Raw genomic sequence first — 24,164 nt, 5'->3', positions numbered from 1 at the left:
GAGAGAGAGAGAGAGAGAGAGAGAGAGGAGCCAGAGAGATGCCATGTAGCCACTGCAGGAGATAGATGATGGACACCTTACCGGTAGGCCACAACCATGCAGGGATAGACAGATGAATAGAAATGGGTTAATTTAAGATATAAGAGCTAGCCAATAAGAAATGTGAGCTAATAGGCCAAGCAGTGTTGTAACTTCTGTGTGATTATTTTGGGTCTGGATGGCCGGGAACAAATAAGCAGTCTCCGTCAACAACATAAACACATGAAACTCTCACTGAGCTGTGAAGCATGAGCAGCCTGCCCTGACTGTGGCCGGTAGCCACCTTCTCCTTTGGTGCTGTCTCCTCCGCTTTCACAAAGCCCCTGAGTGGCTGGTATTACTTTCACCAGGTATAGGTGAAGAATGGCCGTGATAAGATGTGACCTGCCGGAAAGGAGGGGACTAGTGAGTGACAGCAGGGGGATTTGAATTCATGGTCCATTGTGAGACGGAAGAACATCCTTTGGCCCAACATTTGCGGGTTTCTAAAGCTGGCCCATAAAGGAGCACATCAACATGATGGATGATGGCCAGAGTGGCCTGTGCACATCCCAGAGATTCTCAACTCCTGCACATACAGAGCATGTTCCCATGAAGAAGCACACTCAGGAGTGCCACCAATAACTTGCCGATGGCCCCACTTCTACAAAGCGGCTGCACAATACTGTCCTAAATAATAATTCTTGTTCTAATTCTAGGATTTCAACTTGTTCATATTTATTATGATTCTGGGTTGCCTTTCAGATGGGACTTCCTCAAGGCTTGTCTACTGTCCTGTCAGTTCCCAGGATCTCTAGTTCCCTGCTGTTCACACAACACCGAGACCATTTCTTTCACTGAAATCCAAAGGCACAAGAACAAACATTGGCCGCAAATGACTAATAAACACAAAAACGCAACCAGTGCTTAATGGAAAGAATTAACGCCTTTAGGAGAAGGAAGTAGCTAACGATTTGTATTCCTACAGTTTAGAGATGGGAGGGACATGGGGGGGGGATAAAATGGTAAGGCTCAAAAACAATTCTTTTTTTGTTGTTATTTTGTTTTATCAAGACAGGGTTTCTCTGTAGCTTGAGAGCCTGTCCTGGAACTTGCTCTGTAGAATAGGCTGGCCTAGAACTCACAGAGATCTGCCTGCCTCTGCCTCCCGAAGACTGGAATTAAAGGTGTGCACAACCACCGCCTGGCTTCAAACACAATTCTTCAGGAAGAACACATTGGAAAAGGAGACAGAAAACTGTAGAGACAAAGGAGCTATGATGAAACCTTAGTTTCTTTGAACGGGGGTCAATCCACTCGCAGGTCTAGGCAGAACAGCCCAATGTCACATAGAGAGTCAGAACACCTGATATGTCCAGAAATCATGAAAGAGTCTTGGTTTTAAGATCAAAATGTAATCGCAAACGGCATCCTTAAATGAATTAATTTACAGTAATGTTAAAAAAGTCTTCCTAGGCTTAATTTTTTTTTTTTTTTTTTTTTTTTTTTTTTTTTTTTTTTTTTTTTTGTGTTGTTTTTTTTTTTTTTTTTTTTTTTTTTTTTTTTTTTTTTTTTGGTTTTTCGAGACAGGGTTTCTCTGTGGTTTTGGAGCCTGTCCTGGAACCAGCTCTTATAGACCAGGCTGGTCTCGAACTCACAGAGATCCGCCTGCCTCTGCCTCCTGAGTGCTGGGATTAAAGGCCTGCGCCACCACCGCCCGGCTAGGCTTAAATTTTTTGATGAGATTTCTCAAAACTCATCTACTGAAAATATTTAGCCTTTAGCCTAAAAGGGTAAGAGGCCCAGCTTGTAGAAGGTAACATTAAGAGAGAGGGAGATCTGGGGGTTGATTCCAAGCTCTCGCAAGCTTGTGCTGTCCTGATGAGTTGCTCAACAGCTCCTTCGTTTGCTCTCAGGAGGTGACTTGGAATGAAGTGGAGCAGGAGGCAGGATGACACTGATGGTCAAGGAGCCAACCCCACTCTGGGTACCAGAGGACTGCCTGCAGCCCCCCATCTGCAAGTCACTTTCTCCTCCCCAAAAACCTCCACATGTGCTACCTCATTTGCCCAGAGCAGTCTTGTGAGAGGGGGTAAGGACCGTATTCATCTAGGAAAAGCACAGCAGCAGGGCTGATATTCAGGCTGTCCCAAAAGCATTTGGTCAGGCTGATAGGAACCTGGGCTGTCCCAGTTACTACATGATTTGAATATCACCTCTGGTTAAATAACCACCTACAAACAGTAATAGCCCAGCACCAAGTAACAGAGATGGAGTTCCGTGCCTGAACTCATCAAAAGTTCTTTATTCAAAAAGGCTGTGATAGGTGCTGTGGGCTCCGAGTATAATGAAGATCCTGCTGTCCCAGAAAGCTGAGCACCAGGAGCTACCAGCAGTATGACAGTGCAGGAGACACTGAGGGCCTTCAGGGAACTACAAACAAAACACTAAGGCGGTTCAGAGGAAGGGAAAGCCAGCCAGACAGGAAACAATGGCTAGACCTTCAGAAGGGTGACATTGGAGACTGGCCTTGAAGGAGGGGGTCACATTTTGACAGAGGTGTGTGGAGGTAAGTGTGTTGGGGAATAAATGATCTCTGTATCTGGAGACAATGGAGATAAAGTTATGCTTGGGGAAGGATACCCAAGCTGGGTGGATTATGATATAGACGGAGTGATGGATGGGTAGGGAGGAAGATCAGGGTGGTAGTGTTGGGGACCTCACATACTAGTCTGAGAAGAAGCCTTTGCTTTGATCTCTTCCTTGAAGGTCGAAAGATCAGATGGTCCTCCAAGTGAAGCAAGCAGCAACCTCTGACCTAGTATCCTGTTAACATTGATGGTTTGAGCCTGTGGCTTAATGGGAAAGTATTTGTCTAGCATGTGCCTGGCCTTGGGTTGGTTCCTCAGTACTGTAAAACAAAAGAAAAACCTCCAAAAGGTTGTGTACTTTACAATCCGAGTCCTAAGGTTCTTAGGAAGGTTTCATTCATTCGTTCATTCATTCACTTGCTGGTTTGTTTATTGTTGTGATTTTTCGTATGCATGAGCATGTGCAGGCAGAGGCCAGAGACTGATGACATCAGGGGTCTTCAACCACTCACTTTGTTTTGCTCAGACAAGGTCTCTCACAGAACCTGGAGCTCAGTGATTCCACTAGGCCCACTGGCCCATGAGCCCAGGGATCCTCCTATCCCCACCTCCCAACTCTTGAGATTACAGGCTTGCACAGCCATATTGGGCTTCTTAAACTCCGGTCCTCAAGCTTGCGTTGCTAGCACTTCACCAACGGAAACATCCCTCAGGCCTAAGAAGAATCACTTGTAAAGAATCCAGACATCATTTCAGTTTCAGCGTGGAGACCTTTCCCGAACTGTGTAGCTCCTGAGAACACAGTCTTCAGGGAGACTGGAGAGTGTGAAAGTATCCCTGCAGACGTGTACTGTCATAACTAGGAAAATGAAGGACGGCTTTTGCTTAATTTAGCTGATTTTGTTGGTTTGAAGGCTCAGTCACTTGAAGTGGTGACTCTAGGTCCCTTGGTGCTCATCCCTTCCCCTGCCTTGAAGCTTGGCCTTTATCAGATGAACAAGCATAATACTGAAGGCTACAGAAAAGTAAAAGATCCAAACCTCCCCACACCCTTTAGCAGGAGCTGGGTCATTTCTTTGCTAGTGGAAGAAATTCATACCCCCAAAGATGTACAAAGGCAACAAGGGTGGAGCTTAAAGTTGGCAAGGCTTTGGCTTCACCTGCCTGGCAAAGTGGAAATAAAGGTGGTTATTTCCTCTTCAGTTGCTCTGTAAGCACCTCTGGCACCTCTACCCCCAGGACAGACAAAACAACCAAGTCCTAATGGATAGCTCTACGATGGCATCCTCACTCGATACACTTTTTTCCCTTCCTCTCCCACCTTCCAGCACTAAAACACCTGCTCACCACGGAAAGGGAGTGAAAGGCGTGTCTATGACTAAGGTATTAGAGACTCAATGTTCCAGAAAAACACACATAGTATCCACAATGAAAATGGCGTAAAACAATAAAGAAAACATTCATAATCGGTATCAATTGGGAATTTAGTGGGTGAAATTTACCCTCTAAGTGATAAAGATAAGTGGCCTCCACTCAATCACCATGCCAAGATACTCAAGTGTGCTGGCTGATTTTATGTCAACTTGACACAAGACTAGAGTCACCAGAGAGGTAGGAGCCTCAGTTGAGAAGTTGCCCCTCTAAGACCAGGCTGTAAGCAAGCCTGTAGGGCATTTTATTAATTGATGGGGTAGATACGGCCCATTGTGGGTGGGGCTACCCCTGGACTGGTCGTCTTGGATTCTATAAGAAAGCAGACTGAGCAAGCCATGAGTAGTAAGTCAGTAACTAGCACTCCTCCCTGGCCTCCATATCAGCTCCTGCCTCCACGTTCCTGCCCTTGTTGGTCCTGATGATAAAACTATTATATGGAACTGTGAGTGAAATGAGCCCTTTCCTCCCCAAGTTACTTTTGGTCATGGTGTTTCATCACAGCAACAGTGACCCTCACAAAGACACCTAGGGACAAAGCAGAGATTTTGCAATTTTGAAAGTCCTGCAGGGGGGATGTGAAGATCAGTCAAGTTTGGTTGGGCCTATCTGAACCATTTAGTTCATGCCTTAATCCTTGGGTGGTGGGCTTACATACTACATACTACATTGTGTCAAGTTGACATAAAACCAGCCAGCACACTTGGGTATCTTGGCATGACCCCATGAAGATTTTGCAGCTTCAGAAATCAGTGGAATAAATTGATAAGTGCTTAAGTGGGTGATTATTTTTTTCTACAGACACTGTGGTGGGGCCTGGCCAGTTCTAATTGGAAATACCCAATAGGAAACATCAGAAATCAATTTGGTGTGAGTCAGAGAGCTGTGGTAGGAAGTAACTCAACTGCCTGGGTCAGGGGCGGGGTGAGTGAAGTGTATCTCAGTGGTAGAGAGACACTTGCCTAGCATGTATGTACAAGGTCCTGGGTTCAATCCCCAAAACCAACCAACCAAAACCCACAAAGTAATTAATCTGGGCTGCAGAGAGATTTCTATTGTGTGCTAACACGATCCAGTGTTCCTATCAGAGGTATATGTGGCTAAGAACGTTTACCCACTGTGTAGCTTGTATATCCATTTTTTTCAACAATACCTGCTGAGTAGAACTTTTTGATTTCCACGAAGTCCAATTTGTCAAATATATTATTTATGGTTACTTCATATCGTGTTTAGAAATACCTCCTCAAATCTTGCATGAATGCTCACCTCTATTTCCTCCTAGGTGTCTTATTGTAATCAGATATGTTGGATCATCTCAAGTTATTTTTCAGAACTTGTGGCCTAATTTATGTACATATGTCTGTACGTGCATGTATGTGTGGGGGGCATGCGTACATGTGTGTGACTGTGTGAGCATGCACACACGTGTGTGTGTGTGTTTGTGCGAGTGTGTGTGTGTGTGTGTGATTTGTTCATCAGTATTTGTGGAAAGGACACCCATTCTTATAGACTTGCTTTGGTGACTTTGTGGAAGAGCAATTGACCATGTACGCATTTGTCCCTGAGGATGCTTTTCTGTCTCTCGGGTCTATTGTGTGTGTGTTTTTCTTGTGTCTCTTCATCTTAATTAAACTGTAGCTTTATAGTAAGCCATAAGAACAGGTAGTATAATGTTACTCAACTTTATCCCCTGCTATTCTACATCCTTTCACGTCCCTGTGAGGCCTGGTTCCCTGAAATCTGAGTTGATTTTGCCCAGCCTTTTTTCCCCTTTTGAAATCAGGTCCTGCCTCTCTCTTACCTGACCTCTCCTTTCTCAGCATTCAGGGTGCAGTTCAACCCATCTAGTGAATTTTTCCTTTTGATACTTTTTATCTTTTGGTTCTAGAATTTTCATTTGGCTCCTTTGTTTCTCTCTGTTGAAGTTTTCCCAACTGGGGAGTTTTCTACTGATGAATCTTTTAACTTTCTGAGAAGCTTAATGACTGGCAATGCAACTCACATGTGTGAAAGTCTGAAGGGCGCATCCAGAGCTACGGCTGTCCGCAGGCGCGGCTATCTTATCTGTGGTCAGCACAACTATTCACCAGCTCTGAGTCCATCTGGGTTTGTATGCAGCCTGTGCCTGCCCGCTAATGTGTACTGGGCATCGACGCTTTTGACTCTGTAACAGAGTCCGCAGCTGTGTACCCACCAGCCCTCAGGCCGTGCCACTGTGTGCACTTACTAAAGTTGGCTTCCACCTGACAGTTTTCTCTGGCTCCCCCTGACCCCTGCCCCTCACCTGTGTGCAAGACTGGACAGACACGCTGGAAACAGAACATCCCCTGGAGGCAGCCCATAAAGCACTGACTGGGGGACGCGGCGCCTAACGCATTTCTCTTGGATGTGGGATGGGTCTGCACCTGCTATCTTGGCTTCCGGAGTTGGCCCTCACGTGATGATGCCGGGTACTGAGCAGCCCTCTCTGCCTGCACCAGCTCTTCCCAAGCCCCCCCACCCCCACCCCTTCCCAAGCACTCCGCCTGAGCTCAGTTCCTCCTCTCAGGATCTGCTTCTGAGACAGCTCACACCAAGGCACAATGATTCTCACTTAACCTAAAACAACCTTTCAAACTTTTCAGCGCTCTTAGCCATCTTGCCGATGAGAACAAGCACAGTGAGGCAGTTGGCCAGAGGGCAATGCCTGGTAAATAACAGAGGCAGGATTAGCGTACCAAACCCACAGAACCCAGTGGCCTCCCGTGGCCTTCTGCTGCGATCTGTTCTCCCCGCCTTGCTGAGATCATGCTGTGCCAAGGCCAGGGCATTTCCATCACCCAGACTGTGTGTGTGGGGGGGGGGGGGGGGGAAGTTCTGCATTTTCTCACTTAAGAAAAAAAAACAACGACATAAAATTAAGCCACAAATGGGAAAATTAAATATTAAAGTTACTGGTTTCTTTTCTTTTTGAATACTCAAGTATTCATCATCTGTGTGTGGGCAGGAAAACGGGCTGATTGGACATGACATAGGATGCCTAGTACAGGACTTAAATAAATTATTTTCATGGTATGCGACCAAAGCCAGTCTTTCCTCTCCCTTCTTTGTGCTAAAAGTATTAATATCTACTAATTGTACAATATAGTAGGTTTCCTTTTGAAATTTCCATGTCATAATGTATACAACATGTATAGAACACACCATGGTCATCCTTACATACTATAATGTATGTAACACGTATAGAACACACTATGGTCATGGTCATCTTTACATGCCACAATGCATACAACACGTATAGAACATACTATGGTCATGTTTATCCTTACAGATCCTTTTCTAGTTGCCATCCTTCCTCCCATCTTTCCTCTTTCCAAACAGTGCCCCTTTTCTTCCTTCTTTCCTTCCTTCCTTCCTTCCTTCCTTCCTTCCTTCCTTCCTTCCTTCCTTCCTTCCTTCTTTTCGACAGGGCCTCACTCTGGAGCCCTGCCTGGACTCATTGTGTAGATCAGGCTGGCCTGCACTCAGAGACATCTCCCTGTCTCTGCTTCCCAGGTGCTAAGACTAAAGGTGAGCACCACTACACACTCCTCCCCTCTTTCTTTCCTTGCCGAATGCAGATGAATGATAACTAGAGGTAGTAAGGGTGCGTGTGGAGGTGAATAAAGGGAGGATGGGTTTGGTCAGTGTATAGTGTAAATACGTATGGATGGAAATATGCTAACCTCATTATTATATAACAACTGTTAGTAAAAGTTAAAAATAAAAGATTACACAAACAAATCAATAGTGATTCTTTAATATCAAACTAAGTATCCAAATTTCAATATATATATATATATAAAATTATACAAATATATCTAATTATATGATGTGAGCCTATCTTCATACATGCACAGGCATACATCAGAGTGGCCTCTTTTAATCTGGAGTCTCTTCCTCCACATTTTCCCTGTGACACTACGAAGGCACACTTCCTCAGGTAGCTGAGTCTGTGTCCATCTCAGGCTGACACCGGTGCTTTGATTGACAAGGTGATGGGCACAGAGACAGCGGGGAGCCTACAGGAAGAATAAGCGAGGGGGATATGTTTGCAGAGCAAAGCCAAGTTACCACAGAGGCAGAGCCCTCATCCTTAGCAGGAACTGAAGACAGCTGAGGAGCCAGCAGTGTGGTTCCTGGGGGTGACCTCTGCAAGCCATTGTATTAGAGGCTGCATGCTTTATTGTGTAGCCTGGGTTACCCAGGGCTGGAGCTGAGCGGCGAACGGTGAGGCGGGTTTGGATGAAGTACGGTTGGAAATCCAAGGTGAGAAAGAAGGGGAGGATGTATGGAGAAATCCCCAAGCTCACGCGTGAAGTGAGGAAATGCAGAATTAGCCCACTGCTCAGTGGATTCGAGGGTGCTCTGTAGGGTGTGACTTCATGCTGACAAGTCACACTCCCACACAATAACCAGAGGGACATCACTTCCTGGGTGCTTCAGTTCCTCTTTAAAATGGAACTGTTCAACATTTTATACAAACAGTCATATTGTGGCTAAACAAATCACTGAGAGGAGATGAAATAAGCCTCTGCTCTTCCACTTGGGAATTCTCACTCTCTGCCCTTAAGGCTATCCCATGTCCAGATCTTCACCGGACTTCATCCTCAGCAGCCCCATCACACCCATGATTCCCTGCTTTCCTTCAGTATAAAACTGGCAGTCTCTGCTGCCCCTTCCTCCTCTAGTCCCTGTGTTCTTTTGTCCGTTTCAATCCATCAGTGGCGTGCCCCCAGTTCAGGCTCCATCCTGACAGCCATTTCTGCCAAAACAGTAAAGTCCTCTAGCAAGATCCTTGGTGATCTTCCCAGGGACCTTGATCTGTTCTGGAATAAAACCAAAGTAAACAGCACAGCCTTTGCCCTGCTGCCCCCCTGCCTGGTCCTCACTGCAGAAGATGGACTGAGCCGACTGCGGCCTCTTCTAGGGGCTGCCATAAGTCCCACCAGTGGCTCCTCAAGACTCCTTAAGGAAGTGATAAGGATGGCAAGAGAAAGTCTTCTGTTCTGTGTTGATTTCATTGGTTAAATAAAGAGACTGCCTTGGCCCTTTAATAGGACAGAAAATTAGGTAGGCAGAGTAGACTGAACAGAATTCTGGGAGAAAGAAAGCCATGATTCTCCCACTCCAGACAGACGCAGGTTAAGATCTTTCCTGGTAAGCCACCTCGTGGGCTACACAGATTATTAGAAATGGGTTAGATCGATATGTAAGAGCTAGCCAATAAGAGGCTGGAACTAATGGGCCAGGCAGTGTTTAAAAGAATACAGTTTCCGTGTAATTATTTCAGGGCATAAGCTAGCCAGGTGGCCATGAGCCGGGGCAGCCCGCTGCTCTGCTCATATTACAACAATTCTTCGTTTCTGACATCAAACCTTTACCTCACTTTCACCGCACATAACAGAAAAGACAGCTCACATCCCCCATGTTCAGTTAGTAGAAGTAATTTCCCCCTTTATTTATTCTATCTGTAGCCAGTCAGTCCTGGGTTATTATAATTAGCATTGGAAAACTAAGTACTCTTTTCTTCTGGAAATGCCTTCAGTTCTTCATCAGCATCATTTTAGTTGCCAGGCAACCCTCAACTTTATTTCCCATATTTGATGGAATTATGCCAGATTTTTTTTTAGTATCAATTTTAGGAAAGAATAGCAACCTTGTATGCTAGTGTGCCTCTTAGTAAATACTAATGTCGATCATAGGATCATAATTGGTTAAGATGTGAATTTGGAACACACATAGGTGTGGACAGTCTATCATTAAATGTGTAATAGGTTCACAGTATCTGCGAATGTCCACAGGAGTCAATTTAGAAGGCAAAGACACACCGGAGCATGCTCATAGGTGGGGGTGGGCTATGTGGCTGTAATTTTCTCCTTTTGTTATTTTATATTTCTGAAGTTTTCCAGAGTGAAGCAAAAGGTCTTTTAAAGTTATTAAGGAAATTTAAAAATACAAGTTCTGAGTTTTAATTAAATCTTTGTAGTTACAAGAACATAGGAATGTGAATTAAATAAATATATGAGATATTAACATCAGCATTGTACTGTTCATAATAATTCCTCAAAAGCCAGTTACTAGTGAAATAATACTTTGGATATTTAAAAAGACTAAGTAAGTGTGCATTAATATTTTGTATATCTCATCACAAAAAAAGCCTATTTAAGAACAACATAATCTCAGTCTGTATTAACAATTTAGAAAAAAATGGAATTCATATGTGGTTGAGTCTTTGAGTCTTCTAAAGTCATTGGTTCAAACAGTTAAAAGAACTTTATATAGAAAAGTACTTCATGCTTCAATTCTGAACAGCCTCCTTCAAGTTCACATTCAATATCACATGTGGGATCGCATCTTTCTTCCTCCGGGCATTGTTTGGTTCCAGGGCTGATCTTAATGTTCTTTGACAGTATCAGGGAAATCAGGGCACTGGGCGACAGCATGACCTGGACGCAGTGGTTTGGTTTGCAGCCCGAACCAGACCGGCTTTAAGTCAGAAACAGAGTCAAAGGCTTTCCCTCCTCCATCAGTAACTTGTAAGCTTTACTGCTCATTCTTAAGAGTATTTGATACATGTTATCTGCAGAATGGATTAACACGATTCTGATTTTGATTAAAATGACAAGAAGATATTCCCTAAGTGTTTGGGATATAGATTTTAAGTTTAGAATTAGTAAAGGAATCTCAGAAAAAGGCATAAAAACACACAATTTCTGCATAATGGAGGGACAGGAAGGAGGGAAAGGCCATCAGCAAATGGTATCCGAGGAGTCAACAGGCTCAAGCCTCTAGCAACAGAAAGCATTCAACAGGCAAGGGACGGGAAGGTACCCTTCTTGATCAGATACACTAACTACATAAAACTCATGAAAAACAAACCGACAAACTGCTCAGCCGAAGCTTGTGCGTACACAGGGGTGTCATCGTCAGCATCCAGTGGGAACAAAGGCAAAGGAGCCCCTGGGGTGGCACCCGGAACCAACAGGGACCGCACATAACATGTGAAGGCCAGGAGCACAGGAAATTGAGAAAGTAAGAAATAAGGAAAGGCTTGATCCTGGAGAGTGTTTAGACGTGAGTTAAGAATTAAAAAGAAAAAAAGCAAAAACAAAAACAAAACCAACAACAACAAAAAACCACTACATAGTCTGTTCAGTTCCAAATGAAAATCTCTTGGGTTTAGTCTTTGTTCCATAATTATTTCTTTAAGCAAACCCCAGCTTTGCTGTTATTTCTTCACCTTTTTAGTATATCTTGTCTTGGCTAAATGGAGAGTTTGTTTCTTAAGGTATGAAAGAGGCAAAAAAAACCCCAAAACAAACAAACAAACAAAACAAACAAACAAAAAAAACCCCTCAAAAACCAAAACTCTAAGCAAACAAAAACAATCCATGGTAGCCTTCTTCTGTGTGATAAAGAACAAGATTGTTAGGTTTAGGGTCCCTTCCCCCTAAACAGCCCCAGACAGTGGCATGCTGTAGGAGTTTAACCAGGGGCTCCTCAGGGCTGGGCTTGAGCAGGATGCCTGAGCAGGAGTGGTGCTCTTCCAGCAAGGCCAAGCTCGGCTCCCTGTCCCGCCCTGCTGCAGAGGAGCCGTGGCGGCTCTGCACTGCAACAAAACCTCTAGAGCATTTTTCACCATGCAGACATTGTGGATATACCCTCGAAAGCACACGGAATAATAAACATGACCATGTATTAGAAAGTGGTCGTTTTGGAATGCTTATTGTTTATAAACTTATTCATCAGCCAGGCACATAACTCAATCTTTAATGGTGGCTATGTTGCCACATTAGAGAGGATAGAGCAATTTTGACCTTGTGGACTGGATCATCATATAGTGCACCACCGTCAGCAGATGAGGCTACTCTCTGCCCCTCTACACACACTGAGAGCCATAGAAAAGAGAGTAAGCTGTGGCCTGTCTCACCCTCTGCATCTTCAGCTAGTTATCCTCATCCCCACCCACTCCTGTGATTTTCATGCCCATGACTTGCTATGTGGTTTTTAAGATCCAATAGGCATGAAAAGATGCCCCCCTTTGAAACAATTTCAAGACTGTGGTGGCACTGGAGTTGCATCCTCAAAGTTGGCCCTGCCCACACAGTCTTACTATTCCTCTGCCTTTTCCTTCGGTGTTCCCCAGGACAGGAAGCCTGCCTTGCTTGTATCCTAACTCTAGCGCCAGGCCTCTGCAGATGCTACAGGCATGGAGCAGCAACTGCAAGGTCAGAGAGTGAGTCTGCCCCTGAGGAGCCCCTCTCTAGGGCTCTCAGAGGTCCAGTCAGTGTTGACAGAGCAGGCCGCTTTGGGATTCATATTATTTCCCAATGAAAGCTTTAAAAAAAAAAAAATCTATCGGCAAACTGGTTTGTTTGGATGGCTGTTCAGGGAGAGCAATTTCTCCAGTTGCCCCCAGCTCAGCTACTTCTCGAAGGCCTCCGCACCCTGGAGACCGCATGGAGAAGATGGTGACGGAGCCCTCACTGCAGCACAGGACATGGGCGTGGACATCGCAAACGCTGCAAAGGCGGGCCTGACAAAACCATCTCTGAGAGCAAGGAGTAAAGGTGGAGGTACCACAGACATCTGCTTCTGTTTATGTCCCCAGTGTAAGATGGACAGGCAGTAGGTTTCGTAGATGGCTTGCAGCACGGAGAAGAGAAAGAAGGGCTGGGAACTCACGCAGCAGTGGTATTGGGATTGCCAAACCGCTCCCAGACGGAGCGTCTGTCTGTCTAATTAAACCTGGCCGGATTGCTCTCACGCTCCCGCGAGGCTGGCTTCCCTGAGAGCTTTACCGGTTTGTAAATTGAAAAACCTATTTGTTTTCCATTGCTTCTCAGAGATGTTTGTTTTTTCATGTTTTCTTAGAAAGCCGGAGAACATGTCCTGGGATGTTCAAGATGCATGCGAGCTACAAGGCAGTGGTGTTCAGTATCAGCTCATGAAGGGCGTTCCTCAAACACCAAAGTGAATCCCACGCAGACAAAATCCCTGGGCTTGCAGGTATCTGATATCGTTCCCCCCTCGAGTTGAGACTCTAATACAGCAGAGAGAACACAAACCTCAGAGAGCAGATCAGAGCTTTGCTCTCAGCAGCTGGCCCAGTACTGAGCTGGGCCATATCCTATGTGCCTTTCCCTCTCCTGAATTCCAGTTCCCTCTCAGTTAAGAGAGCAAACCAATAATCCACAGTGCTGTGGGGAAGCCCAGTGGGGTCAATTCAGGGAGAGGCTCACTCCCCACTCAGCCCATGATCCATCACCGCTCAGCCACTGTGTACTGTCTGCCTCCCAGTCAGCAGGAGGATTCATTTCTCTGGGCCCCTCTCCAGAAGAAAAGTACCCAGAATTCCTGAGACACTGTGGCTCTCATGCATCACTGTTCTGAAGATTTGATTTTTGTCCCAGCACCCAGGGAGGGCTCCTGGAGATGGTGCTGCACGGGAAAGTTCAGGGTGGCGGAGAATTTAACCCTTTCCTTCCCCCAGGCCCCAGAGTTACCAGAACTCATACTCAAGAGAGGGCAGACGTCCTAGGGACACTGGGTATCACCAGCCCAGCAGAGACACAGTAAAGGGCTTTTTAGCATGAGTGGCATGCTGACCAAAGAATGCCAGTTCTCTCCAGAGGGCTAGGAACAGCCATGCTGGGCACTTCTGTTGGCCCCAGCTGTTAAGGACAAGGTGCCTTGGTGACTTTATTTTCCCCTATGAGAAACCTTGCAGATCTAGGGAGTTCTCCTGGGAAGGTGTCAAGGGCAGCTGTAGCCATCACACAGGGCCTGTTATCAGCAGTAGCAAAGGCTTCATATATGTGACTTTATAGACACGGCTTGGCGCTTGCAGTTGCTAGTTCTAATTGCCCATCCGTGTGGTGGTGCAGTGCGCGGTGTGGTGCCTGGCTGTCTCCTATTCACCTTGCTTTGGTAGACAGAGAGGAAGCTACAGAGAGCTGAGAAACATCCAACCTTCCCTCTGCTGGAGAGGGGATTGTGATTCTAACAAGCCCCCGATGGCCTTCACTCTGCTCCAATTTTAAAGATAGGTATAGAGTTTTACCCATAATGCAGTAAGGTCTGTAAGGCGCTTAATACCCATCTAGCCCCTAGGACAGAAACTATACTTAGCAGTCATAGGGTCATTCTAGACTGGGAAACATTAGTACAATCCATGCACATGTTAATTTAAAAAAATATCAATTTCACAGGAGACTTAATTCCACTCAGACATCTGATGGTATGGAGTGGAGTTGGACTCTTTCTTGCCCTGAATGGAATTTGGTTTCTAGCTGGGGAGACCAGTCCTGCAGGCTGACAAGCCCAGGGTGCAGACCTAGTCTGGGCAGCACAAAGTCTCTTCTGAGAATATGAGGCCTATTTTGAGGAAAGAGCCGCACCTGCCCCAGCTCAGGGTACACATGGCTGCTGGAGGCAGAGGCAGAAGAAAAAGGGGGGCATGTTTTCTATTTAGATTGTGGGTACAAAGCGTGTTGTTTCAGTTTTCAGGCGCCCCACTTTTCTCCTTATTCATCCAATGGAGATAATAATAATACCTGACCTAGTTCAGGTTTGTTTTGACTATAAAAGAAAAAAATCAATACATATGGAACACTAAGGAAAAAATAACACCCCACAAATGTAAGCTACTTGGATGCACTGTCCTTGGCTGTGACAGCCCACCCTGGACACAGGGGAGCAGCTTGCCAGGGTGCTTGCGAGGACCCGTGCGCAACTCTTTTCTAATGCTACCAGAAGTTGTCTTGCACAGAAAGGAGACATGAAAGAGATTCATGAATTGGGCTGTTTGATTTTTTTCCCCCACCTGGCCCCAATGCAAAGAAAGAAAGAAATGAAACGCTTAAGTGATCTCATCGGCTTTGAAGCTCAGTAGCCACTGCTGTGATCCGTACCCATCAGACACAAGTGCTCCTGGCTGTGATGATCCACCTCAGTATGCTCTGTGCAGGCACGGGTTAAGTCGCAGGCACATGTGGGGTCTGTAGCCTGCCTTCTGATGGAAACTGAAGGAAGGGGTGGACTGCACAAGGTTAAGGCAAAGGGATCGCTGGTGTTTCTAGTCATGGATCTGTAACCCTCTGACGCTGGGAGGGTGGCTGGGGGCCTTCCTTGGCGCCTTCATTTGCACATGTCTACCCTTCAAAGCCTCCTAATCCAGCCTTCCTCTGAGAACAGTTGCAGGAGGGGGGAGATGTTCTGATGCTTAGTAATGTTCAAGAGACAGCTTTTATTATACACTTCTCAATACCCAGGGGCTTTTAGTACACACTTCTCAATACCCAGGGGCTTTTAAACAACATTTAGATTATCCCTTAGGTGCACTGGAGAAGTGAATACAACCCCAGTTTCCAGAACAATCTACACACTGTGTCTCCCTTCAGGTCAGTCACCTTCCCTCTCCAGCACTGTCAGTCAGACTTTTTGTCACCATGGACACGGTCTGTTTACTTTGTCCAGTAGTAGGTAGTGGTCGCCACCTGAGGCCACCAGGCACTTACAGGCTGGCTATTGAGGCATCAGAACTAAATTCTACACTTGATTTCATTTTAACTAATTAAAGTATACATGACAATAGCCCCGTGTGTTTAGGGGCTGCTGCCCTGGACAGCAGCACACAGTCTGAGTGAAACACATCCTCCTCCTCGGTGTCTGCGTGAAGACGAGGCGAGAAGGCAGGGAAAGGAAAGAAAGGAACGAGCAGTCTTCATCTTCAAAGCAGCTTCTCATTGGGCAGTGTGAAGCTCCTCCTCACAACAGATAGGTCAACTGATAACAAGAGAAGGCTTCCTCTCTAATGGTCTCCGACATACACTGGCTTTCCCTGGTTTGTCTTTTATGTAAACTCTGTGATGAGAAATTCAGCAACATATAATACAGAAACCCTGGATTTTGTCCACTGCATTCCCATGTTCCAGGGGCTGTGAGGTGGTGGCTGGTCCTTCTCAGTAAGTGCCCATGCTCAAGCTCTGCATAGTAAAAGTAACTTGTTTCTGAACACCTTCACTTATTATTCTTTGTGTGTGTGCATATGTGTGCATGTGTGTGTACCCACTCGCATGTGCATACATGTGCGCGTGCATGTGTGTGCATATATGTACATGTGTGCATATGTATACGCATATGTGTATGCATCCACTCGCATGTGCATGCATGTGTGTGCGTGTATGTACATGTGTGCATATGCATATGTGTATGATGTGTGTGCATGTGCACTCCTGAATAGGATATTTCACAGGTGCTCTAAGTGCTCCTGAAACAGGCACTTGGTCACTGTCATGTTTTTCTTGGGTGCCACACAGTGCAGGGTCAGGTATAATTAAGGACTTAATAAATGCTTCTTGGTAATGGCCCAAGGTCTTTCGCCCCAGGGGGTCTTACACAGCTGTTAGATTTTAAGGCTCTAATATTCACCTTAACATATTCCAGGAAACAATGTACACTGCCTTTGTAGGACTCATTGGGGGGAGGGGGTGTGAGTTGTTATTGGTTGTTTTCGGAAAGGACTCTGGAGTTGGCCATGCATTTTTGAGGTGGAAGCCACAATTATTTGAAAGCTGAGGAAATACTCTTGAACTCATCAGGTAGTTGGATGATTGGCAGAAAAAGAATAAAGAGAGCATGAGAAATACATCTACAGTCCCAGTGTTCTTAAGTAGTAAAACAGAGGACAAAGGTCCTTGTTCGCGCAATACTAACGCTATGCTCTACGACAGTCTAGGAACTATAGTTGGTAGCCAGGAGAAGGATGTTTGTAGCCTAGCTAACGGCACTAGCCACCACTCTGTTCTAAATGGTCTCTCTACCAGCTTAGCTGTCTCCTTTAATGTATACATTTTCTAAGATGATCGTGAAACACAGAGTTATTCAGTCAGTGGCTGATGGTAGAATACCCATCTCAAACCAATCTTTTAGGTAAAGATAAATCAAGGAACAGAACGAACGGCTTTTTCTGTTTCAGCGATAGATAGGTTGCACTCCAGCCCCTGTGTGTTAAGCAAGCACTCTACCACTGAGTCACACACACCCAATCCCCTCCCTCTTTCCAAAGGCAAGCTGGCCAGAGCACACAGTGCTTGAAAGTAGTGATTCTCAAAGCGGGGTTCTGGGAGCAGCTGCCTCAAACTCACCTGGGACCTTGTTAGAAATGCAAATTATTGGACCCCACCCTAGCCAGACCTACTCAAGTAGAAACTCTGGGGGTGGGACACAGCCATCTGCATTACTTAAAAAAAAAAAAAAAGAAAAGAAAGAAAGAAAAGAAAAAACTCTCCACATGACCGTGTTTGCAAGAATGTTGAGGAAGCAGCGTTTTAAACCCAAATTAAGAGAGTTGCACGCAATGATTCTCGCCAAAGTTCCACATCTTTCCCAAGTCTCTAAGTAAGGTCCGAACAAGCCCTAAACACTACAGTCCCCACCTCTGAGAGCTGAGCACCACACCTCCCTCTACTCTCCAGGAGGCTCCGGTACAGGTGGGCTGATGCTTCAGAGCAGAGCCCCACAAACTCATCTGCTTCCCAGCAGGAGATGCAGAAACACAGAAACAGGGACAGGGGAGAGGGGGATATGGACAATCTTTGAATGAATAGATTTTACTGAAATCCATCAATTTTAATTTTGCACTTTTGGAAGCCAACCCAATATTTAGTACTTTCAAATCATAACGTTACACGCAATCATCAAAAGAAAACACTTAATTAAGAATAAATCTTTTCAGGTCATTGCTCGCTGGCAGCACAGCTCTGAATGTATTGACAGAGGGCAGCACCCGGAACCCGCACCGCTGGCCCATGTGCCCACATGCTGGCCCATGTGTCCACAAGCTCATTCCTATTCCCTGACCCCTGGGCCCCTACCCGACCTGCCTTGCAACACACACACTCCTATCTTTTAGTTACCAACACAAACATAATTCCAGACTGTACGTGGCATTATTGAGACCTTATATTTCCAAGTGACCTGAATGTTTTCCAATTCTATTTGCCGGTGCATGCGACAAGACTTATTTTTTTCTACCTCAAGAAGTACAGAAAAATATCACAGCACTAGAGGCCCAATAACATCTTCTGGTATCTCCCACCACGAGCCAAACCTCCATGCAAAGAAAATGCCAAGTCCCCTCGGTAACTTTTCTCACTTGAGATTTCTGCACTCATCACGACCTATGCCACCCACGTAGTCATGTGCCGTAGCGGTGCAGACTGTCTCCAACATCTCAAAGGCTCGAAAGCTATTTTTAAAGCCCAAATACAATCTAGGCTGCTCTTGTATAAGACACTTTTTAAGGAAAAAGAAAGAAAGAACGCGGCGATTTCTATGTATGTGGGCAGTTAGCCAACTCACCAAAAGACTGAATGCAGCTGTCAATAAGATCATCCAGGCTGGCCCCTTTGGCCAAATGTCCCAGGGACACCATCATTCGGAACTGGGTGATCTGGGCCAAGCTGGGCTGGGCAGGGAGAGGGCTGTTGACCGATTTGGCCTCTAGTCTTGTTTTAGGGCCAGCTCTGGAGCCATGGGAAGGTTTCCTGGGGTGGGGGGGAAAGAGAGATTCAAGTTAGGAGAGACAGAGCAGCTGGGGGTCTCCCTGGCAGCTCCAGGCTCTGGAGACAGAGGGAAGAGGAGACAGGGCAATGAGTCCCTGAAGCCTGGCGGGCAGAAGGCATACCCCTCCCACTTGGCAGAAGCACTGCACGGACTGGTTGGCTGTTAAAGAGACATCTCCCCAGCAAATGACAAGGTGAGATTCCCTGGCAGCAACAGCTTTCTCCCCACTGGTGGAGGGCCTGCTCTATGCTGCCGTCTCTCTTCCAGCAGGGGAGAGGCAGAGAGAGACTGGACATTGGCAGCCCTTAGCTTCTAGCTGCTAGGACTTGGGGTCTGAAGGACTAGTACAGTTGGCCTCATTGTCATCTGGTTTCATTCACTTGATCACTACCTAAGATGCCTAAGGGCAGGGGCCCTCTGAGACACCCTTAAGGGCCTTGCAGTAGAACTCAAAGACTCAAGGGTGGTGGTTACGGTGGTGATATTTAGATTTCTCAGCCAGCTCTGCTCTTCTTACAAATCTGGATTGGTTTAAATAAATAGTTTCATTTTTGATAACACAAGGCATCACTATGAATCATTTAGACCAGTAAACATTCTCTGATGTCCTTTCTTGGGTCCTTAAATGAAGAGAAAAGAGGGGAGGGGTTGGCTCTGAACTGAACTGCCTGCTCTAGAGCTGAGTGTAAAAAATAGCTATTTGCACTTGGAGGTGGCTTAGGAGTCTGGTGGATCTTCATCCGCTCACGCTTAGCTTCACTGGGGATGACCTGTTTGGTACAAGTCACTCTGTAAAGTGTCTTACGCAGTGTGTTTTAGTTCCCCCTATTAAAAAACACACAGAGACCCACATCTATAACCTTTGAAGGTTCAGTAATGAAAGGTGGTATTGCCGATCACTTCTTCGGCATGTACCTGGCCATTCTCTTTCTGTTGCACGTTTGGCTAATTTATAGTTTACTGTCAAAGACGACAAGTGAAAACCACTCTAGAATTGGAGCACCTATTATACGCATAAACCAGCATCGATAAACCAAGTACTTAGACCCTGAGTAGGACACAGCAGTAGGCCCGGGGGAGACCACGGGGAAGGAGCCTTTGTAACTACCCTGCAAATTATACCACGTGTCTGCTGCACATTAGTTATTCTTGTATAAAAGCATCGGGAGTTCCTTCATACAAACAGCTCTAGTAGGAGAACCTAAATAAGACAATGAGTGCAACCACGTAACTTCTAGGTCAATGTCTAAAGAGTGCTGAGCGCAAGAAACGTGATGTTCTCTGAGGAAGGAAAAGCAGTTTCCAGGGACTCTGTGGAAAAGCTTCTCTAACAAGGTGAAAACCTCACTCAGAAGGGGCCAACCATACGCTCAGTTAAAAAAAAAAAAGCAGAAGCAACAAACAAACCAACAAACACCACCTTGACACACCTGGGTGTAGGGAAATCAGCTTGCACAGAGACAGCACTCTGAACACAGGCCACTCTCCAGGGGACAGTTCTGTTTGCACTTTAGAACATCATCCATCTGCAGTGTGCATGGGGCTCTGTTCCAAACTGAGGTGGGAACGATGAAGCCTAGTTATCTGGTTGCTGGGAACCTGCTAGTCTAAGCCACCGACACCCAAAGGAGACTGGGGTTGGGGCTGGAGAACTCCATCAAATTCTTGGCCATCACTGATTTTTATTCAGGCCCCGAGAGAGTAAGATCGGTGTCTGAGAACAAAGTGGTGCTCTGAAAACACTAACGGCCCTCACCAAGCGAGTCTCCATGCTCTAGCGACACGGGCATCTGCACTGTGTCTGAAGCTACAGCCCAGAAAGATGCTACCATTTGATGTGGAAACTGAGTCCTAACCGTTCTGAGGCTGTATATGGGCTATCTCGGGAGACTAGTACCTGGGCTTTCTCTGACACGATTCATCTAATAGGCATTTCTGGGGGGAGCCTGTGTGCTTATCACCACCCTGGAATTGGTGAGTAGATTGTCAAGGGACTGAAAGAGTTTATTCAATGTACAGTAAAAGTCAGCCCCTTCAGAAAGATGGCTGATCATGGCGAGGCGACATCTCAGCTCTCATTTGTTCAGCAGGCCCTTGGAATGGTCCTCAGGACCTGAGAACTGGCCAGTCTCTACACAGTCCTCTTCCAAACACCCACAGATACGCGACAGGGGCATGTCTGGCCACAGGTGTAGCAGCCTGCTTCCTTAGTACCACGCCACACTTCCTAGCTTGGCTCTCTTCCCTCCCTAGGAACAATCACAGCTATCCAAACCTGGTCCAGGGCTAAGAGATTCAGAGGGCATGAAAACCCACAGAGGGCATGAAAACCCAGGGAAGGGAACGTGTCAAAAGCCAACGGCGCCCTATGGGTTGCAGGTACTTCCTCTGTCCAGGCTCTTGACTGCTTGCCTTGGAAAACTTTCAGGTCATGTTTCTCACTTGTCTTTTTCTTTTTTTAAAATATATTTTTTTAAAAAGAACTTTTGTTCTTTGAGACAGGCTTACTATGCAGCCTAGTGGCCCAGAACTCTCTACCTTATATCAGCCTTCCAGGTGCTAGAATTTGCAAGTATGCCTCATCACACCAGGTTAAAAAATATTCCTGCCATCCCACCAGGATGCACCAAAGAAAACAAAAGGAATATCTTAAATAGTTTTCTTTTATGATGCTAGGGACCAAATCCAGGGCTGTCATATGTCAGGCAAGCCTTTTTACTGAAATACTCCCTTAGCACCTCCCCGCTTCCACCCTCCTCCCTCTCCCCCCACCTCCTGGTAGAATGGTTATAGATAAGGATTTATACCGGTGGTTCTCAACCTTCCAAATGCTGTGATCCTTCAATACAGTTTCTCCTGTTGTGGTGACCTCCACCCACAATATTATTTTGTTGATATTTCATAACTGTAATTTTGCTACTGTTGATCATAATGTTAATATGTGACCTACAGGACTTCCTGATTTACGGCTCCAGGGGGTTTAAGACCCACAGGTTGAGAACCACGGATTTAATACAGTACTTTATCATAGGAAGTTTTGAGAGCTTTTTAGCCATCCCCAGAATGAACAGCTGCTAATTCTACAAAGGCTGTGTTTTAAAAGGCAGTAGCCACAACGTTTCCAGTTGGAACTGTGAATTAAATAAAACAAGACAACAACAACATTTTGAAAGAAACACATTCACTTCAAGATCTTTTTTCAGTCCTGTAGCGGCTAGCTCGCACCACCTCCCACCCCCACAGCATGCCGAAGGAAGTTTGAACTGGTTTGGGAGACTTGGTCTCTGGGCACAGCTATCCTCAGGACAAAGGAGGAACAAGGGAGACAACCCGTGGTCTGCTTAGAAGGAAAGGGGGCTGTCATTGGCCTCTTCTGCTGAGCTCACCTTCCAGTCCTGCCCCACGCTGTCCACAATACAGAGTTAATTTAATGGACACATCCACCTCAGTGTAGTGCAAAGCGCTGCTGAAGACACTCAAGATGACACACTCAGCCTGACATAACCCGGCAGGGAATTAGAATGGGCATGGCTATATACATAGGTTGGGCATGGTGTGCTCATATGTGAGACCACGTGAATGGCGCTGTGAAGGACACAACCTTCTCGGCTCCAAATAAGGAGAGCGGTATCCAGGCAGTTGTGGGATTCTTGTGCTTTGAGGGCAAAAGCTAAATTCCTTGACCCCTTAAAGCCCCTTATTGCTTCCAAGAGCCGGACTGTTCATAGTCACTCTTCCTTCACTTTCTGTCATTTCAAGATTCTCCCAAACATCTTTATAGAGAATGGGGGGGGGGGAGTGCAGCTCGCAGACCACTGATTTGGAAACTTTTTTCTTCTTAAGGGGCAGCCGAGCCAGCACTGCCACCTCCGCTTGCAGCCATTGCTGTGGGTCGCTCCAGAAAGGCCCGGAGAGTCCACCAGATGGCGCTTCCCGCGCCCCGGCGCCCGCAGCAGGTGCCAGGGGCTCAGAAAGTATGCGAGTGGGAGTTCCCGGGGGGGGGGGTGACCTGCCGAAGAGCATCCACGGGGGTCGACTGATGTGGGCGCTGGGTAGGTGAAGGCTTGGGCCCAGACCACTCCATATCTAACCAGGATATATGGCCTTGCCACCTCAACAGCCCCAACGCTCTCTTTCCTCCTGGTCCAAAGTGTTGGGCTCCGGGGGTGTCTGCCTCACGCCTGTTCTCCCCCAACCTCAGTCCTGACCCGGCTCCCTGGTCTCCGGCCATCGTCCACTCCGGGAAGCAACTGTTCTGGGACGGAGTCGCCTAGTCCTCCGAACCTGCGCCTTACCCACTGGGAGAGGACCGCAAGGGACACCGCTCGGCTATCCCTCCCCACTAAAGATGCCGAGCTCCCCGAGGAGCCACAGCTACTCACCGCGGTGCCTCTCTCGCCTTGCCCAGGGTGCCCATGGCCGCGGTGCGCTGCTTGCCTGGAGTCGTCTCACCTGGAGCGGCGGGACCGGCTCGGCGGGGAGTGGCGCATCCTTCGGCCGCCGCCGGCCCTCGCAGCCTGGCGCCGGCCACTCTCGGAGCCAGGCGAGCCGACCCAGGCGCACCCGCAGGCACAAAGTTTGTGCGAGCGCGCTCCCTGAGCTCGCTCCCGCGCGACCGCGCGCGCGCGCTCACACACTCTCTCGCACCAACCACCTGACAGGCGCTGATGTTATCATGAGGGTGGAGGAAACGTGGGGCGCCCTCAGCTCTTCTTCGAATCCTGCCTCCAGTACTCGGTAGCGCCCGGTTTAGGGCCTGAGCCGCCCTCGTTTCTTCCTTCGCCCCGACCTTTCATCTTCCCCAGCTCAAGTCTTAGTTAGGTTCAAGGGCTGCAGAGTGAGCTGCCCTGAAATTGACCCAGCTTAGAGCCTTGCAGAAGAGTTGCGTCCACTCAAGGCCACGGGTACCCTGGGGGCTCTGCTGAGACCCCTTCCCGGATAGCAGTACTGTCTTGTAGGTATCAGTGGGGGCACACAGTCGGGTCCGGACAGGGAACACAAACCCCCTAAACCTGTGCACTTCATTCTCTTTGGCACATTTTACAAGAGGGGACATAGATGTGTGCACTGCTTCCTAGAAGAGGTGGTGAGCTCCGGAGGAGTGATCCGTGTGGGACAAGAGACAGCTGCTTGGAGTCTGTGGGTGTGGGATATGGGTGGCGGGGGGGGGGGGGGGGGGGGGGGGGGGGGGGTGGATCCTATGGGGGCTAAGGGTCCTCGTGGTCTCAGAAGGGCTGGGGTTTGAGATCTATGGGGGGCCTTAGAAACGGGGCGGGGGGGGGGGGGCTTTCATAGTCCCAAGAAAGAACTGGACAGAGGCTGGAGCTTGGTAGGCAGAGTACTTGTCTAACATGAAGCCCTGGGGGGCTCCATCTGCAGCATCACATCACCTGGGCATGGGAGTGCATGCCTGAATCTTAGTATTTGGGAGGTGGAGGGGGAAGGAGCAGGAATTCAAGTTATCCTTTGCTACATGGGGAGTTTAAGATCAGCTTGGGCTACACAGGACTCAAAAAAAAAAAAAAAAATCCAAAA

At 47.0% G+C, this 24,164-nt stretch overlaps 1 protein-coding gene across 1 annotated transcript in view; it reads right to left on the bottom strand.

Annotated features, from left to right (window-relative positions):
- Positions 1-23,314, bottom strand: part of Rasgrp1 (RAS guanyl releasing protein 1) — a 65,070-nt gene extending 41,756 nt beyond the window's left edge. Inside the window, exons 1-2 of the mRNA XM_050133047.1 lie at positions 23,012-23,314; positions 18,426-18,610 (exon numbers count right to left, since the gene is read on the bottom strand). Of these exons, the coding sequence (XP_049989004.1) occupies positions 18,426-18,610; positions 23,012-23,046 (220 nt within the window). The 5' untranslated portion in view covers positions 23,047-23,314. The remainder of the gene's footprint in view (positions 1-18,425; positions 18,611-23,011) is intronic.
- Between the last annotated feature and the right edge of the window lie 850 nt (positions 23,315-24,164).

Source organism: Alexandromys fortis, unplaced genomic scaffold (assembly GCF_014885135.2).
Source record: "Alexandromys fortis isolate MF-2015 unplaced genomic scaffold, M_Fortis_MF-2015_v1.1 scaffold_6, whole genome shotgun sequence".
Lineage (NCBI taxonomy): Eukaryota > Metazoa > Chordata > Mammalia > Rodentia > Cricetidae > Alexandromys > Alexandromys fortis.
Note: the sequence above shows the minus strand (reverse complement) of the source record. Positions and strands in the feature narration are given on the sequence as shown.